Source organism: Spinacia oleracea, chromosome 4 (assembly GCF_020520425.1).
Source record: "Spinacia oleracea cultivar Varoflay chromosome 4, BTI_SOV_V1, whole genome shotgun sequence".
NCBI classification, from domain to species: Eukaryota; Viridiplantae; Streptophyta; class Magnoliopsida; order Caryophyllales; family Amaranthaceae; genus Spinacia; species Spinacia oleracea.
This window is the reverse complement of record NC_079490.1, coordinates 31,600,812-31,618,202: the sequence shown is the minus strand read 5'-3', so window position 1 is coordinate 31,618,202 and position 17,391 is coordinate 31,600,812. Positions and strand designations below refer to the sequence as shown.

The 17,391-nt window shown below is 38.6% G+C and overlaps 1 protein-coding gene and 1 long non-coding RNA gene across 2 annotated transcripts; both read left to right on the top strand.

Annotated features, from left to right (window-relative positions):
• The first annotated feature begins 1,884 nt into the window (after positions 1-1,884).
• LOC110801098 (uncharacterized) lies at positions 1,885-15,667 on the top strand. The gene is made up of 11 exons (XM_056841560.1): positions 1,885-1,967; positions 2,104-2,203; positions 2,310-2,474; positions 2,605-3,351; positions 3,440-3,577; positions 3,682-3,759; positions 3,892-4,398; positions 4,492-4,607; positions 4,726-4,918; positions 5,018-5,106; positions 15,661-15,667. Exons 1-11 carry the CDS (start codon positions 1,885-1,887, stop codon positions 15,665-15,667), a joined length of 2,223 nt encoding a protein of 740 aa, XP_056697538.1.
• Positions 15,668-15,673: 6 nt separating this feature from the next.
• LOC130472008 (uncharacterized) lies at positions 15,674-16,552 on the top strand. Its single transcript, XR_008932227.1, has 4 exons — positions 15,674-15,813; positions 15,890-15,993; positions 16,090-16,168; positions 16,268-16,552. It is a non-coding gene; the product is annotated as an uncharacterized lncRNA (long non-coding RNA).
• The last annotated feature ends 839 nt before the right edge of the window (positions 16,553-17,391 follow it).

Genomic DNA, 17,391 nt, shown 5'->3' with positions numbered 1-17,391 from the left:
AAAATTAAACTTACTTTTACTCTTAATCATACCCTAATTTTATATGGGTATACAATCACTTTACGACAAAAAAACGCAAAAAAAAAAATGAACAAGTAAAAAACACAATCTTTTACGTTTATTTTAGTTAATTTGTTATTACATTGATTCCTAAATACATTTTAATACATATAAATATGTATATTTTTTTCTTTAGTTTTAAATAAATTTTCTTACATGTTTTAGAAAGTGTACATACTTTTAAGAATGTGTAGCGTTTATATAAGACTATGTTTTAAATAACAAATTAGAGAAGAAACTCATTGAAGTATTATTTTAGTTCATTACGATCAAACTTTAGTTTAATAACTTAGCATTTAGGTGTCCACATAAGATATCGATAATACACTTATAAAAATTGTCAAAAATTTTATAAAACGTTAGAATATACTTGCGTATATATCAAATCAGATTTTTAAAAATATCTGCACGCATTGCGTGCTTAGAATACTAGTAATAAATTAAGTAAGGTGTTAAATTACAAAAACTAGTATTTTTTAAGGTGTTAAATGACAAAAACCCTTTTTCTCTTTAACTCGACATCTTGAATTTCTCACTTGCTCGTTTCACTACTCACTGAACATTGATGTTTCTAATTTCGAAGTAATTTTCTTGATAAGGAGATCGCGCAAACGACACCTTGTATAATATAGGAACTTTTTTATATTTTAAACTTTATCGATTTTGCTTTTAGAAATATACAATAAAATGTATTGTAAAAATGTATATAGACAAAACATAGTTTCTTAAGTACGCAAAAAACATACTTATCTTCAAAACTTATTTAAAAACTGATCGCGGGCATCCAAATAATTGAGTTGTTATTGTAATTTTATGTATCAATTAACAAATTAGTTTAGTTTATGCGAATCTATCATTTTTTCTGAAAACATTCACTATCTACTACTCCGTATTTACATAGGTTATAAAGCACGAGGATTCACTTAAAAAGCCACCTGAACATGACATAAGCAACAAATGAAAGGCTACTTCTTTTAAATTTTAAATTTTAAATTTTGATGGCGTAAACGTTTGTCCTAGTTCAATAGGGAAGAGGAAGTCTTGCTCCATAATGGCTTGTGTCCAATCTGGACACAAGTGGGGGATTATTGGTATTTTCACCGAAATAAAGGGAGAGGCCCACATGTGTAAAACGGAGTCCGTTTGCTTTGCTGGCCAAAATTTCAGATTTCAAAAATTTTGAATTTGAAGGAGCTCAGGTATTTAATACTCACAGTGTACTCTCTCTCTCCTCCTTGTTATTCTCTCTCCTCCTTCAAAGCAGTCGAGGTTCCATTTGTGCTGCTCCTTCTATCCAATTTCGCGGCGAAAGTGTTCTGGGCAAAAAATTCACACCTCCATTTTCAAGACGAGCTAGGATTGTTCGTTAATTTGGTGAATTCGTGATAAGAAATTGCGCTGGAGGAAGAATTATTTGTCATCAAGAGGTAAAACCCTAAAACCCAAATCGAAAATTTAAAAAGTTTATGTATTTAGGCTTATTGGAGGGTTTAGGGTTGTAATCCTAATTGTTAAAGTCGTCTAATTTTAAGAATTTCTGATTTTCAGTTAGTTAGGGTTTCTGGTTTAATTGCTGCATGTTTTTGTTCGTTTATTAATAATCGTTTTTTAATATTTGTTTAGGGTTTTGTAGGCTGTTGGTGGAATTGGGATTATGAATAATGGTTGTTTTGTAACTGGGTTTTGATATTTGAACAAATTTGGTATATTTGATGTCGCCTAAATTTTGGAAATTTGTTAGAAATAGTGTTGATAATATGGAGAATAGTACTTAAAATATAGAATTATTTTTAAAAAGGATCATAATTTTATATTGATCCTAAAATGGTATTGAAAGTGTTTGACAGTTTGGTATCGCAAATGAGATTTGAATTGGTAGATTTGTACCAAAATGGGTCTAATTACTGGTCTAATTATGTGTGGATGTTTATATGTGTGCATTTTAAAAAGAAAGTAATTGCATTGTGAAGTTTTTGAATGTTGTGAATTTCTTGTGTTTAGTTTACGTTGTTATTGTAGTCATTAAGTTTTATAATTTTGTAGGAAAATGGGTAAACGTAATGCTCCACTTCCAAAGGACAAAAAAACAGAGGAAGTCGTTGTTAAGGGAAAGGGCGTGTCTACAAGGGCAAGAGCACGAACGGTAATTAGTACAAGAATGCTATTGTATTAAATAGAAGAATCCAATTCTAATCCAATTCTATTTTTAATATTCAGACATAAGTAAACTTGTTGTGTTGTGGGTGTAGAGAACAACTGCATGTGGGCTAAAGGCAGTGGAAGGTTCTTCCAGTGGAAAGAAGAGAAAATTCTATGATGCGGAGACTAGTGGAGAGGAGGAGCCACGTACAGAGAGCAACGATGACGAGGACGTCGTTAGTATTCATAACGGAACCACTACTATTAGACCGAAGGTTTGTTGAATTGTTAACTACCTATTTCATGGATATCTAGTTTTTGATTGAATGTACATTACTCAGAACAAATGTTTATGATCAATTCTTACATGGTTTTGATTGAGTGGCATTGTTGTATGCATCTTAGTTGAGTGTAAGTGCTCAGGTGAAGAAATCGGAGACTGTTGTGTCCACCAGGCTGAGGAAAGGCATGCATGAGAATGATAGGATTGAGGTGTTTTCAAAGTTGTTGTCACTGTTGGATGACAGTCGAAGGGATTTAGTTAGAAAAATGGGGTTTGGAGCCCTCCTCACCGTGAAACTGCGCAACCTGTCCCCGGAATTTGCCTACTGGTTAGTGACCAGGGTAGATGGTGCTAATGGGGTGTTCTATGGTGGGGGCGATATGGAATTCAGCCTGGATCCCATCCAATTTAACTGCGTTTTGGGGCTGCCTATGGGTACTCAGCCTGTACCATCTCTTAATGGCAACCTAGACACACGCCATAGGAATATAGCAGACCATATTGTTCAGATGTATGGGGATAGTGGTGGGGTTTCTGTTCAGAAAGCTTGGGAATTTGCAGTTGGGATGAGGGATGGACAGGGTAAGGCGGTGGATACTATTGTCCCAATTGTAACAAGGGAGGAGGAATTTGAATTTAGAATAGCCTTTATGATTGTTATACTGGAGCTGGTGTTGTGCCCAAGCACAGACGGGTTTACCTTGGCGGGAAGGTTGTTACCTGCCGCATCGGTAGCACCGGAGTCAAATTCATATGATTGGTGCACGTTCTGTTTAGAGTGGCTAAAGATATGGTGCAAAATGTTTGCACATCAGTTTGATCAGCATGGAGTTGTTTCTGGATTGGGGGGCTGCAGCCTATTTTTGACGGTTGGTATTACTGAAAATATTTATATTTATTGTGTATAATTTTGCAAAGCTCTTATTTGATTCTGAAGCAAGTTGGTTAATGTTGTAGGCGTTCTACCTGGACCACCTGAATGTTGTTCCTAGGCAATGGTGTGTTATGCCGAGGGTGGCTGTGTGGTCCCAATCTGATGTCGATGCCCTGATAGAGGCAGACAAGAAAGCTGGAGGTGACTATGGAAGAACTCAGGTGAGATGGAATACCAAAAATTCATGTTGTGTGAGTAGTGATTCAGCAGTATAATGATTCATTCATATATGGACTGATGTTTTATTTTGATGTTCCACAACCAGTCTGTTGATGTTGCTTACGGCGAGAGACACCATGCTCGATTGCCAAGAGATATGCGGGGTTCCTACATTGCAAAAGAGGTTAAATCTATTGTGTCTAATCCAATTTGGTTTAATTAGATTATTAGTTGATTAGTTTATAAGTTTCTGGCATCTGTCCCGCGCGCGCACTAGATATTCTGATTGTGTGCTTGGAAAAAAATTTGTATATAGGTTCTGAATGTTTTAACAAGCCGATTTGAGAGAATCGAGGAGCAAATGCATAACCAAGGAGAGATTTCAAGAAGTATGAAACTTGATTTGTCAAGAATAGTAGGGGTGAGGGAACAAGATAGTGGGTTGAAGGACACTCAAAGTGGAGGTACAAGTGGTGGTAGTGTGGGTGGTGTGGCTGTTTTCCCTGCTCTCAGAGGTACGCAGACAATGAGGTCGACCACAATTCCTACGGCCACTGCACAGCAGTTTGGAGTTCCGTCGCCGGTGGGTTTTGCACCGGCCTTTGGTTCAGCTCGGGGTTTTGGCACCCGAGGCTTTGGGTTCCCTCCTCCTTCCACTCCAGTCTCTCCAGTTTTGGTGAGTGATCCTATAACCCCTGGTCCTTCTTCTGCGGTTACCTCAGATGTTCTTGGATTTATGGCTCCCTCTTCCTTTGATTGTTCTGTCCCTACGAAATCTATGACCGCGCTACAGACTGAAGTACAATCTCCTGCTCAGAAGCCGGTACATTTTCTTACACTACTGTCAATGAACAATCCAATATATACTTATCTTAGAGAATTTTAATGCTGGGATATACATATCTTATTTTCACAGGTAATCACCACTGAAATTTTAAAGGGAGTTCCAGGTCTTAGGAGCTCCCGGAAGAGTCGAACTGATATGGAGAAGGAATTGGTTGCTTTCATCAAGGAGTGCCAGGGAAATAGCAAGTAAATGTCAAAGTTTTTAGTAAATTATAAGGGGATTATGAATGTATTTTGTTAATGTTTATAATTTTTAACTTGGAATACGATAGTTGATTATTCTTCAATTGATCAATATATGCAGGGATGAAGGACCAGAGTTGATTGAGTTCGATGGTTTATGTCTAAGCAAATATCAGATGTATCGAATGGTAGCAATGGATGAGTATGCGGGGATAGAATACGTCAAAGTGGCTAGTAAGATGTATACTAGCAGGTGGAAGGCAGAATTGGGTGTCGGTAGAGGACGAAGTGTAATGCTTGAACCTGGTTTCGGGGTTAGTATTCATACGTATTTCTCATCTATGTTATCATGATCTGATCATATTTATGTAAACGTATCTTGAGCTAATTGGTACACCTTCTAATTGTGGCAGGTTAAGGTACAAACAAACGAACCCCCTCAGTCTCTTGTAGTCCCATTCGGTGCCCCCTTTGAAAACCTCGTCATTCGGGAAATGTTTGTGTTAGGTTATGATACATATGACAATTCATAAATCATGCGGAAAAACCATTTAGCCAGGAATACATATTATGTACACATAATCATATAGCATAGTTTAGATGCATACTCTTTGTTGCGTGCCTTCCCTAGCTGCGCCCGAACCGAACAAGAACAAGTCTTTAGGACTCCAAGTGTCGTCCCTCCGTAGATAGTCCACAGCACGTCCGGATCCGCCTTAAGATTGACCAACTAGAATCGCCCTTAAGGTACTAAAAATTTTGGCACTTTTAGGCAAGGAATGTGTCTGAATTTTTCTCTCAAAAACTCACTTTGAATACTTGAAAACTCGTTATAAATTGTGAACCCAGGCCACATATTTATAGGGGTATGGAAAGAGAATTGGAATCGAATTAGGATACGAATTAATTAAATTAGAATCCTAATGAAACTCTTATTTAATTAATTTATCAAATAGAATTAGGAATTTAATCATTAAACGAATCCTGTACGTTTTAGGTTTCGTATGTGAACACAAACACCCACGCACACACAGCAGCCCACGAGGGGCGCTATGCGTGCGCGCGCACAGCCCGAGCATCGCAGCCCACGACTGCCGCAGCCTTGGGCGCGCGCTGGGCCTGCCTTGCGGTGGGCCTGGCGCAGCCTTGGGCTGGCGTGTTGTGGCGCGCGTTTCCCTTGCTGGACGTGGGCCTGGCTTCGTGCTGGGCCTTCGTCTAGCAAGCTCGTCCGATGCTAATTCGTACGACGCGCTTCCGATTAATTTTCCGATTCCGGAATTCATTTCCGATACGAACAATATTTAACATTTCCGATTCCGGAATTAATTTTCGTTTCGAACAAATATTTAATATTTCCGTTTCCGGAATTATTTTCCGATTCCGATAATATTTCCGATTCAGACGATATTTCCGTTTCCGGCAATATTTCCGATTCCGGCAATATTTCTATTTCCGATAATATTTTCCGATACGTACCATGTTTCCGTTTCCGGTAACATCTACGACTTGGATAATATTTATATTTCCGACACGATCCATATTTCCGTTTCCGGCAATATCATCGTTTTCGGAGTATTCATTTCTTGCCTGTGACGATCTCAGCTCCCACTGAAACCAAGATCCGTCGATTCCGAATATCCATAGATGGAGTATTTAATGCCATTAAATACTTGATCCGTTTACGTACTATTTGTGTGACCCTACGGGTTCAGTCAAGAGTAAGCTGTGGATTAATATCATTAATTCCACTTGAACTGAAGCGGCCTCTAGCTAGGCATTCAGCTCACTTGATCTCACTGAATTATTAACTTGTTAATTAATACTGAACCGCATTTATTAGACTTATCATTGAATGCATACTTGGACCAAGGGCATTATTTCCTTCAGTCTCCCACTTGTCCTTAGGGACAAGTGTGCATTTCCTAATTCCTTTGTCGCTCGATGCTTGCTCTTGAACATAAGGTAAGAGTTGTCATCCTTATTATGTCCAGAGGTGTTCCTCGGTTTCAGAGTTCAACTGATCAAATAAACAGATAATCATAGCCTATGATTCATCCGAGCACGGCCATGCATTTCACAGTTTCTAGCTCTCCGAGTGGCCTTGTACAACTTTTAAGCATCTCATCCCGATTTGTGGGAGGACAATCCCAATCTTGCGATCTTGAGATTAGACTTCGTTTGATAGGTGATTACCTGAGCGTTGCCTTTATAGCCTCCTTTTACGGTGCGACGGTTGGTCAACGTCAAAGCAACCAGTTCTCAAACAAGTAATCTCAAATCACTCAGGTATTGAGGATTTAGTGTCTAATAATTTTAATGAAATTTACTTATGACAGATTTTCATCTCTTACAGTAAAGTTTCATAGGTCTTGTCCGATACTAGTCTTCCCAAAGTAAGTATCTATGCAAATGATTATGACATTGCCATGTCCACATAGTTCAAGAAACAGAACTACTAGTCATCTTGCATTCTAATCGTCTAATGTTTTCTATGCGTCCAATTTTATAGAAAACTCCGACTAGGGACCATTTTCAACCTTTGACATTCAAGTTCACTTGATAGACATTTCTTAGTCACAGGACTGGTCCTGACAGTCTATCTTGAATATATCGTCAAATTGAAGGGACTTATCATTTAATAAACCACAAATTAAATGGAAAAATGAATTCTTTTCATTTATTGTGAATGATTAACCAATAATGTTTTACAAAGATTTAAACTCTAAAACTTTAAAACATTAAACAGAGACATCAAAGCCATTCTCCAATATGCTTGATTCCCATAGCTGCAGTGTGCGAGTTGTGCTTCGCCTGCGGCAGAGGTTTAGTTAATGGATCTGATATGTTGTCATCAGTTCCAATTTTGCTTATCTCGACTTCTTTTCTTTCAACGAACTCTCGTAGAAGGTGAAATCTACGAAGTACATGCTTGACTCTCTGGTGGTGTCTAGGCTCTTTTGCCTGTGCAATAGCTCCGTTATTATCACAATACAGGGCTATTGGTCCTTTAATGGAGGGGACTACACCAAGTTCTCCTATGAACTTCCTTAGCCATATAGCTTCCTTTGCTGCTTCATGTGCAGCAATGTACTCCGCTTCAGTTGTAGAATCCGCAATGGTGCTTTGCTTAGCACTTTTCCAGCTTACTGCTCCTCCGTTGAGGCAGAAGACAAACCCAGACTGTGATCTGAAATCATCTTTGTCGGTTTGGAAACTTGCGTCCGTATAGCCTTTAACAATTAATTCATCATCTCCACCATAGACCAGGAAGTCATCTTTGCGCCTTTTCAGGTACTTTAGAATATTCTTGGCAGCAGTCCAATGCGCCTCTCCTGGGTCTGACTGGTATCTGCTCGTAGCACTGAGTGCGTACGCAACATCCGGGCGTGTACATATCATAGCATACATTATTGAACCAATCAATGATGCATATGGAATCCCATTCATTCGTCTACGCTCATCAAGTGTTTTTGGGCACTGAGTCTTGCTTAGAGTCATTCCATGAGACATGGGTAGGTAGCCTCGCTTGGAGTCCGCCATCTTGAACCTATCAAGCACCTTATTGATATAAGTGCTTTGACTAAGTCCAATCATCTTTTTAGATCTATCTGTGTAAATCTTGATGCCCAATATGTACTGTGCTTCTCCTAGATCCTTCATCGAAAAACATTTCCCAAGCCAAATCTTGACAGAGTTCAACATAGGAATGTCATTTCCGATAAGCAATATGTCGTCGACATATAATACTAGGAAAGCAATTTTGCTCCCACTGACCTTCTTGTATACACAAGATTCGTCCGCGTTCTTGATGAAACCAAAGTCAATGACTGCTTCATCAAAACGTATATTCCAGCTCCTGGATGCCTGCTTCAATCCGTAGATTGACTTCTTTAGCTTGCATACCTTTTTAGCATTCTTTGGATCCTCAAAACCTTCAGGCTGTGTCATAAACACAGTTTCTGTTAAAACGCCGTTTAAGAAAGCAGTTTTGACATCCATCTGCCATATTTCGTAATCGTAATATGCAGCGATTGCTAACATTATTCGAATAGACTTTAGCATTGCAACTGGTGAAAAGGTTTCATCGTAATCCACACCGTGGACTTGCCTGTAACCTTTTGCAACCAATCTAGCTTTGAAAACTTCAAGTTTCCCATCCTTGTCCTTTTTCAGTTTGAAAACCCATTTGCTTCCAATGGCTTGGTAGCCATCTGGCAAATCGACCAAATCCCATACTTGGTTTTCAGACATGGAGTCTAATTCAGATTGCATGGCTTCTTGCCATTGCTTGGAGCTAGGGCTCGTCATAGCTTGCTTGTAAGTCGCAGGTTCATCACTTTCAAGTAATAGAACGTCATAGCTCTCGTTCGTCAAAATACCTAAGTACCTTTCCGGTTGAGATCTATATCTTTGCGATCTACGCGGGGTAACATTTCTAGATTGACCATGAGTCTCACCAGATTCTTCTAAAGATCTCTGAGTTTCATCCTGAATGTCATCTTGAGCATTCTCTAGAGTTTGTTGTTCGACTCGAATTTCTTCGAGGTCTACTTTTCTCCCACTTGTCATTTTGGAAATGTGATCCTTTTCCAAAAAGACACCATCTCGAGCAACAAACACTTTGTTCTCAGATGTATTGTAGAAGTAATACCCCTTTGTTTCCTTTGGATAGCCCACAAGGATACATTTGTCAGATTTTGGATGAAGTTTGTCTGAAATTAATCGTTTGACGTATACTTCACATCCCCAAATCTTAAGAAAAGACACATTTGGAGGCTTTCCAAACCATAATTCGTATGGAGTCTTTTCGACAGCTTTAGACGGAGCTCTATTTATAGTGAGTGCAGCTGTATTTAGTGCATGTCCCCAAAATTCTAATGGAAGTTCGGCCTGACCCATCATTGACCTGACCATGTCTAGCAAGGTTCTGTTCCTCCGTTCTGACACACCGTTCCATTGTGGTGTTCCAGGAGGAGTCAATTCTGATATAATTCCACATTCTTTCAGATGGTCATTAAATTCATAGCTCAGATATTCACCGCCTCTATCAGACCGCAGTGCCTTAATCTTCTTGCCTAATTGATTCTCTACTTCACTCTGAAATTCCTTGAATTTTTCAAAGGATTCAGACTTATGCTTCATTAGGTAGACATAACCATACCTACTGAAGTCATCAGTGAAAGTGATAAAGTAGCTGAAACCACCTCTAGCATTTGTACTCATTGGTCCACATACATCTGTATGGATTAAACCCAATAGTTCATTTTGCTCTTTCTCCAACTTTAGAGAAAGGTTGCTTTGTCATTTTGCCAAGTAAACATGATTCACATTTACCATAATCCTTTAAGTCAAATGGTTCTAGAATTCCTTCCTTTTGAAGTCTTTCTAAGCGTTTCAAGTTTATATGGCCTAATCGACAATGCCACAGATAGGTGAGATCTGAATCATCCTTTTTGGCCTTTTTGGTATTTATGTTATATACTTGTTTGTCGTGATCTAATAAATAAAGTCCATTGACTAATCTAGCAGATCCATAAAACATCTCTTTAAAATAAAACGAACAACTATGGTCTTTTATTAAAAAAGAAAATCCCTTAGCATCTAAGCAAGAAACTGAAATGATGTTTTTAGTAAGACTTGGAACATGGAAACATTCTTCCAGTTCCAAAACTAGCCCGGAGGGCAACGACAAATAGTAAGTTCCTACAGCTAATGCAGCAATCCGTGCTCCATTTCCCACTCGTAGGTCGACTTCACCCTTGCTTAACTTTCTACTTCTTCTTAGTCCCTGTGGATTGGAACATAAGTGTGAGCCACAACCTGTATCTAATACCCAAGAAGTTGAATTAGCAAGTATACAGTCTATAACGAAAATACCTGAAGATGGAACGACTGTTCCGTTCTTCTGATCTTCCTTTAGCTTCAAGCAATCTCTCTTCCAATGCCCCTTCTTCTTGCAGTAGAAGCATTCGGATTCAGAAGTGGGTTGACTGACCTTCCTCTTTACAGATTTGGCGCCAGTTTGCTTAGTTGGGCTGGCCTTGTCGCCACCTTTCTTAGCATTCCTCTTCTTTCCAGATTTCTTGAACTTGCCCCCACGCACCATAAGCACATCCTGCTTATCACTTTTGAGCGTCTTTTCAGCGGTCTTCAGCATACCGTGAAGCTCAGTGAGCGTTTTGTCCAGACTATTCATACTGTAGTTCAGTTTGAACTGATCATACCCGCTATGAAGAGAATGGAGGATGGTGTCTATAGCCATTTCCTGAGAAAATTGCTGATCCAGCCGACTCATATTCTCAATGAGTCCAATCATTTTGAGAACATGTGGACTTACGGGCTCGCCTTTCTTAAGCTTGGTCTCAAGAATTTGCCTATGAGTCTCGAATCTTTCGACTCGAGCCAGATCTTGGAACATGTTCTTCAACTCACTGATGATTGTGAAAGCATCTGAGTTGATGAACGTTTTCTGCAGATCCGCACTCATGGTGGCGAGCATTAGACATTTCACATCCTTGTTAGCATCAATCCAACGATTGAGGGCTGCCTGAGTGACCCCGTCGCCTGCGGCTTCGGGCATCGCCTCATCTAGGACATACTCCTTTTCTTCCTGCATAAGAACTATTTGCAAGTTCCTTTGCCAGTCAAGGAAGTTTTTCCCGTTCAACTTCTCCTTTTCGAGAATTGATCGAATGTTGAATGAATTGTTGTTTGCCATATTAAAAACTACAATTGAAAAGAATAAACAAATAAATAACCATTCACAGTTTCTCTTAATAAACTTAAATTCTAGAATACATGCATAATTCAATGTTTATTAAGCATTTTATTCAAATTATGTGTTCCGGAAGGTGTGAATAAAATGATTCCAAGATCCTAAAATCATTGAAGAACTAAGCACAGTTTGTCGACTTAATCCTAAAACATCTTAGGTAAGCAAAAGCCTTTTGCTAATAGTCTAGAAACTATTCTTGGTTGATAGGTACGTCTAAGAACTTATTAGGTAAACCTATCGAATTTGCCACGACATAAAAGGACTCCTTACTTATATCGTTGAGTTTCACCAAAACTAACATGTACTCACAATTATTTGTGTACCTTGCCCCTTTAGGACCAATAAGTAACACCTCGCTGAGCGAAAACTATTACTAGATTGATGTAAAGGATATCCAAGCAAGTGTATATTTTGGCATGGCACCTTTTAACTCAATTTTTAAGTTTGGAACTTAAGGCTCTTACTATGTTGGTTAGATTTTAAGTGAACTAAAATCCTTAATCATGCAACATAATCAAGCTTTTGATCTCATGCATTTTAAGACATATTTAAAACAATAAATAACTTAAAACATGCATAAGATATTTGTGATCTAGTATGGCCCGACTTCATCTTGAAGCTTTGACTTCAAAGTCCGTCTTGAAAATCTCCGTGGGAGGCACCATTTTCTTCAAATAGGATAAGCTATAACTAATTACAACTATTTGATGGTTCGCAGACCATATTTGAATTGAAAAATAACTTTGGTACTTTAGACCAATTACATTCAAATTAATGGTACGCAGACCATATTTTCTATCCTATTTGGGCCATACTAGTCACTTCATAACCTGCAAAACAGTACATATACAATATATACCATTCACCCATTCATTATCATGAATGGCCCACATAGCTGGTTAGTAAAACACATTATGCATCACGTAAACATTTGCAGCAATTAATCAAGGGCACCAATAATCTACCAATTATTCAGTCCTTATTAATTCTAATCAAGTTGTTTTAACCTTAAGGATTTGTAGACCTAATCAAGAGTTTATGACTAAAAAGCGCTCCCACTTAAACCAATAAATTCATATGCATTTCTAGTCTAACCGGAAACATACAAATTTAATTAAAATTTAAAGCTCATATAAATTTATAATTGAATCCAAAAAGTTTAATTTAATTTCAGTCGCATTTAAATTAATTCATGATTTTAATTTTAGTAAAATAATTAGAATAAATAACATTTATTATAATTATAATATTAAAAATTAAAATCCAAGAAAATAATTTAAATTATTAATTTTAAAATTAATTAAAATTACGTGAACTGAAATTTTCAAATTAAACATTCAAAACGATCTAATCGTAACGCAAACACCCTACGCATCGCACGCCCATGGGCCACACGCACACAGCCATCGCTGGCCATGTGCGCGCAGCCCATGCGCTGTGTCGCATAGCTGCTGCTTCTACCCTTCGCAAGCAATCGCGCGAGTTGGTGCTCGCTGCGCGCGCGCCAGCGCTCGATGCACGCGAGACATCGCTCGCTATGCGCGCTCGCCAGCGCTCGATGTGCGCGCTCGCCAGCGCTCGATGTGCGCGCTCGCCAGCGCTCGATGTGCGCGAGCCAGCTCTCGCTGCGCGAGGCATCGACGCTGGGCGCAGCACTCCTGGCACGCGAGCTTGCGCTCGCTGCGCGCGAGGCTGCGCGCACTTGCGCGAGGCAGTGACGCTAGGCGCAGCACTCGTGGCACGCGAGCTTGCGCTCGCTGCGCGCGAGGCTGCGCGCGCTTGCGCGAGGCAGTGCGCGTTGTGGCGCAGCTCGCTTGCTGCCCACACGTGACTGCCGTGCCTTGCCTTCGCCCATGCCCATTCGTCCATTGCTCGTAGCCCACGACACAAGGCAGGGCTGCTGCCTTGTGCTCGTGCACCATGCCCTTGCTCATTGCATTCGTGCCGCATGGGCGACGAGCTCCCTTGCTCGTCGTCGCATGCCCGCACTATACAACACTCCTTAAGGGTAACACTTAGCGTCCATTGCTTTGTGCGTGCAAGTTATATGAACGAATCGCATAAAATTTAAAAAATTTATATTTAAAATTAATGACAAATTAATAAATTAATATTAATTTCATAATTTTAGGGCGAAAAATCGAAAATTTATTATTCAATTGATTTCCGATTAACATGGATTCAAGTCTAGGTCATAAAAATTTAAAATTTATCATAAATTTACAATTTTTATGGTGGTTTTTAATCATAGGTATCTAATTAAATTATAATTAATTATGAAAATCAAATTAATTCTAAATTATTCTAATTTTCAACAAATTAATCATAATTACAAATTAGATTGCATAATTAACAAGGCTAGGCATTCAAACTTGTTAAACATATACAGTAGGTCAATCAAAAATTCAAGATTTATCAACAAGAATCGCAAATATTTAATTTAACATCTTAAATTTACGAAATTTTGCATTCGAAAAACTAAAACCTTCGAAAATTCATAGTTAGGCTTCGAATTTGAGAATTCTGGGTTCGGCAGAAAAAAACTTTTTTTGTCAAAATTTTAGAATATCTTTTACATGCGGGATTGACACAAAAATCACTCGATTTGGATGAGTAACGAAGAAACTGCCGAAAAACTGCGTACGTATAATTAAATAAACGCAATTTGCAATTAATTAACAATTACGAAAATTAATCACCCCTTTAAATTCTTGCAAATTTGTAATATTTAACCATGTTCATGCAATTTAGATTATGAAAATAATAAGAGGCTCTGATACCACTGTTAGGTTATGATACATATGACTATTCATAAATCATGCGGAAAAACCATTTAGCCAGGAATACATATTATTTACACATAATCATATAGCATAGTTTAGATGCATACTCTTTGTTGCGTGCCTTCCCTAGCTGCGCCCGAACCGAACAAGAACAAGTCTTTAGGACTCCAAGTGTCGTCCCTCTGTAGATAGTCCACAGCACGTCCGGATCCGCCTTAAGATTGACCAACTAGAATCGCCCTTAAGGTACTAAAAATTTCGGCACTTTTAGGCAAGGAATGTGTCTGAATTTTTCTCTCAAAAACTCACTTTGAATACTTGAAAACTCGTTATAAATTGTGAACCCAGGCCACATATTTATAGGGGTATGGAAAGAGAATTGGAATCGAATTAGGATACGAATTAATTAAATTAGAATCCTAATGAAACTCTTATTTAATTAATTTATCAAATAGAATTAGGAATTCAATCATTAAACGAATCCTGTACGTTTTAGGTTTCGTATGTGAACACAAACACCCACGCACACACAGCAGCCCACGAGGGGCGCTATGCGTGCGCGCGCACAGCCCGAGCATCGCAGCCCACGACTGCCGCAGCCTTGGGCGCGCGCTGGGCCTGCCTTGCGGTGGGCCTGGCGCAGCCTTGGGCTGGCGTGTTGTGGCGCGCGTTTCCCTTGCTGGACGTGGGCCTGGCTTCGTGCTGGGCCTTCGTCTAGCAAGCTCGTCCGATGCTAATTCGTACGACGCGCTTCCGATTAATTTTCCGATTCCGGAATTCATTTCCGATACGAACAATATTTAACATTTCCGATTCCGGAATTAATTTTCGTTTCGAACAAATATTTAATATTTCCGTTTCCGGAATTATTTTCCGATTCCGATAATATTTCCGATTCAGACAATATTTCCGTTTCCGGCAATATTTCCGATTCCGGCAATATTTCTATTTCCGATAATATTTTCCGATACGTACCATGTTTCCGTTTCCGGTAACATCTACGACTTGGATAATATTTATATTTCCGACACGATCCATATTTCCGTTTCCGGCAATATCATCGTTTCCGGAGTATTCATTTCTTGCCTGTGACGATCTCAGCTCCCACTGAAACCAAGATCCGTCGATTCCGAATATCCATAGATGGAGTATTTAATGCCATTAAATACTTGATCCGTTTACGTACTATTTGTGTGACCCTACGGGTTCAGTCAAGAGTAAGCTGTGGATTAATATCATTAATTCCACTTGAACTGAAGCGGCCTCTAGCTAGGCATTCAGCTCACTTGATCTCACTGAATTATTAACTTGTTAATTAATACTGAACCGCATTTATTAGACTTATCATTGAATGCATACTTGGACCAAGGGCATTATTTCCTTCAGTTTGTGGTATGCATAATTACTCACATTCTAAATTAAATACATTTGTGATAATTATATGTAAATTTATAATTTAACATTTAACTTATCATTTCTATTTTGCAATTTATGCCAGGTTGTAGTACCCGTGTTGCACATGTACTTCACACTTCCACCGCACAGACGTTGGTATTGTGTTGCATTATCCATGAAGGATAAGCGGATTTAGGTCCTTGATCCTACATCAGACGAGCCTTTGTCTGAGCACGGTCGTCTAATTAGCCACATGGTAATGATTGTATGTAAAAACATTTAATAATTATCGCATACATTTCATACATATGATTGACTTGTTATTCTTGTAGTTGAAGTACTTGGACACCCTGTTTTACTCTAAAGACGAGTCATGGGTAAAGGATGGACTGAGTGGATGGGGGGTTGACCTTGTTTCTGTCCCACCGAGCGATGAGTAAGTAACCCAACGCAATCGCTTCGCGTAAATATAAGTTGGTTTGTTTATATATGGATTATATGGTTTGATCACTGTCAAACACTGGTAATGCAGTGTGTCAAGTTGTATTGTAATGCTAGCATGGATAAAGGACATAGTCCAACGCAACAAAATTTCTGCCACACTCTAACCGGTACGTTCATTTAGTTCCATGTGTTTAGTTGTGTGTGTTTTTCAAAACAATAGTCTGTAGTTATGCTATCATATTTATTTGCTATCTTATCATCATCAGGGTGCAATAGAGGATGCAAGGGTATCACTTGTTGTTGATGACATCTTGTGCGATTTGAATATGAGGAGATCTGAGGTCTACGACCTTATTTGTGGGAGGCAAGTCCGTGTGTAGACCGTGTTTACGTGCTTGTACTTATATTTTTGGATGTACTTGGTATACAGTTCTGTATTTCGGCAACTCTGTTGCATTTGAATTCTGGTACTTAGTTTGGAAGTTTGTTTGGAAACTTAAGTAGTTTATGACCAACATTTGATGTTGTATGTTTATATTTCTGCTGTGAACTATGGGGTCTTTTGTTTTAAAGGAATGAACAGGTAGAAATAAGATATTTATGCAATTAAGATCTCTGATTTGTAGTTATGTATGAAATCAGATAAATGAACACAGGTAAATCAGAAAAATGAACACAGGTAGTGAAATGCAGGTCAACTTTGGTATGAGTATGACATTTGTCAACTTTGTTATGAGTGAGTATGGCATTTGTCATCTTTGGTATGACTATGACATTTGCCAACTAAGCTTTGGTACACTTCATGTAGTCCTAAATTCAAGTTTGGTACAATGCATTTTGCCAGAACTTTGACTTTGGTACGTTTCATGTTGCCAGAACTTCGAATTTGGTACATTACATGTAGCCAGAAATTCTCGACTTTTGGCACATTTTATGTACATTACATTTAGCCAGAACATCAAATTTGGAACATTACATGTAGCCAGAACTTCGACTTCAAGTCAACTTACATTTTCATTTGACCCGACCCATCATATTTGCTACACTTTTGGTGGTGATAATAAGATATTAAAGTGGCCAAACTTGGTACACTTCTTATTTGGTACCACCACATAGTGACTTATATAATAGGCAAATACACAATAAAACACTTACAAAGAGTTAAGTAAACGATAATAATCCAAAATCAACTAACAAGGCCCTTAGATATTAGGAAAAGTAGACCTAAATTATCCGCAAAGCAGTAAACTATCCCAAATGAAGTTAATTATCCAAAAGCAGTAAACATTACCACCAAAAAATCCGACTAAAATCTTAAACATTAGATAATCCGGCTAATAAAACAGTTTCCAACAGTTACATAATATTACTACGAATCAGATGCCTTTCA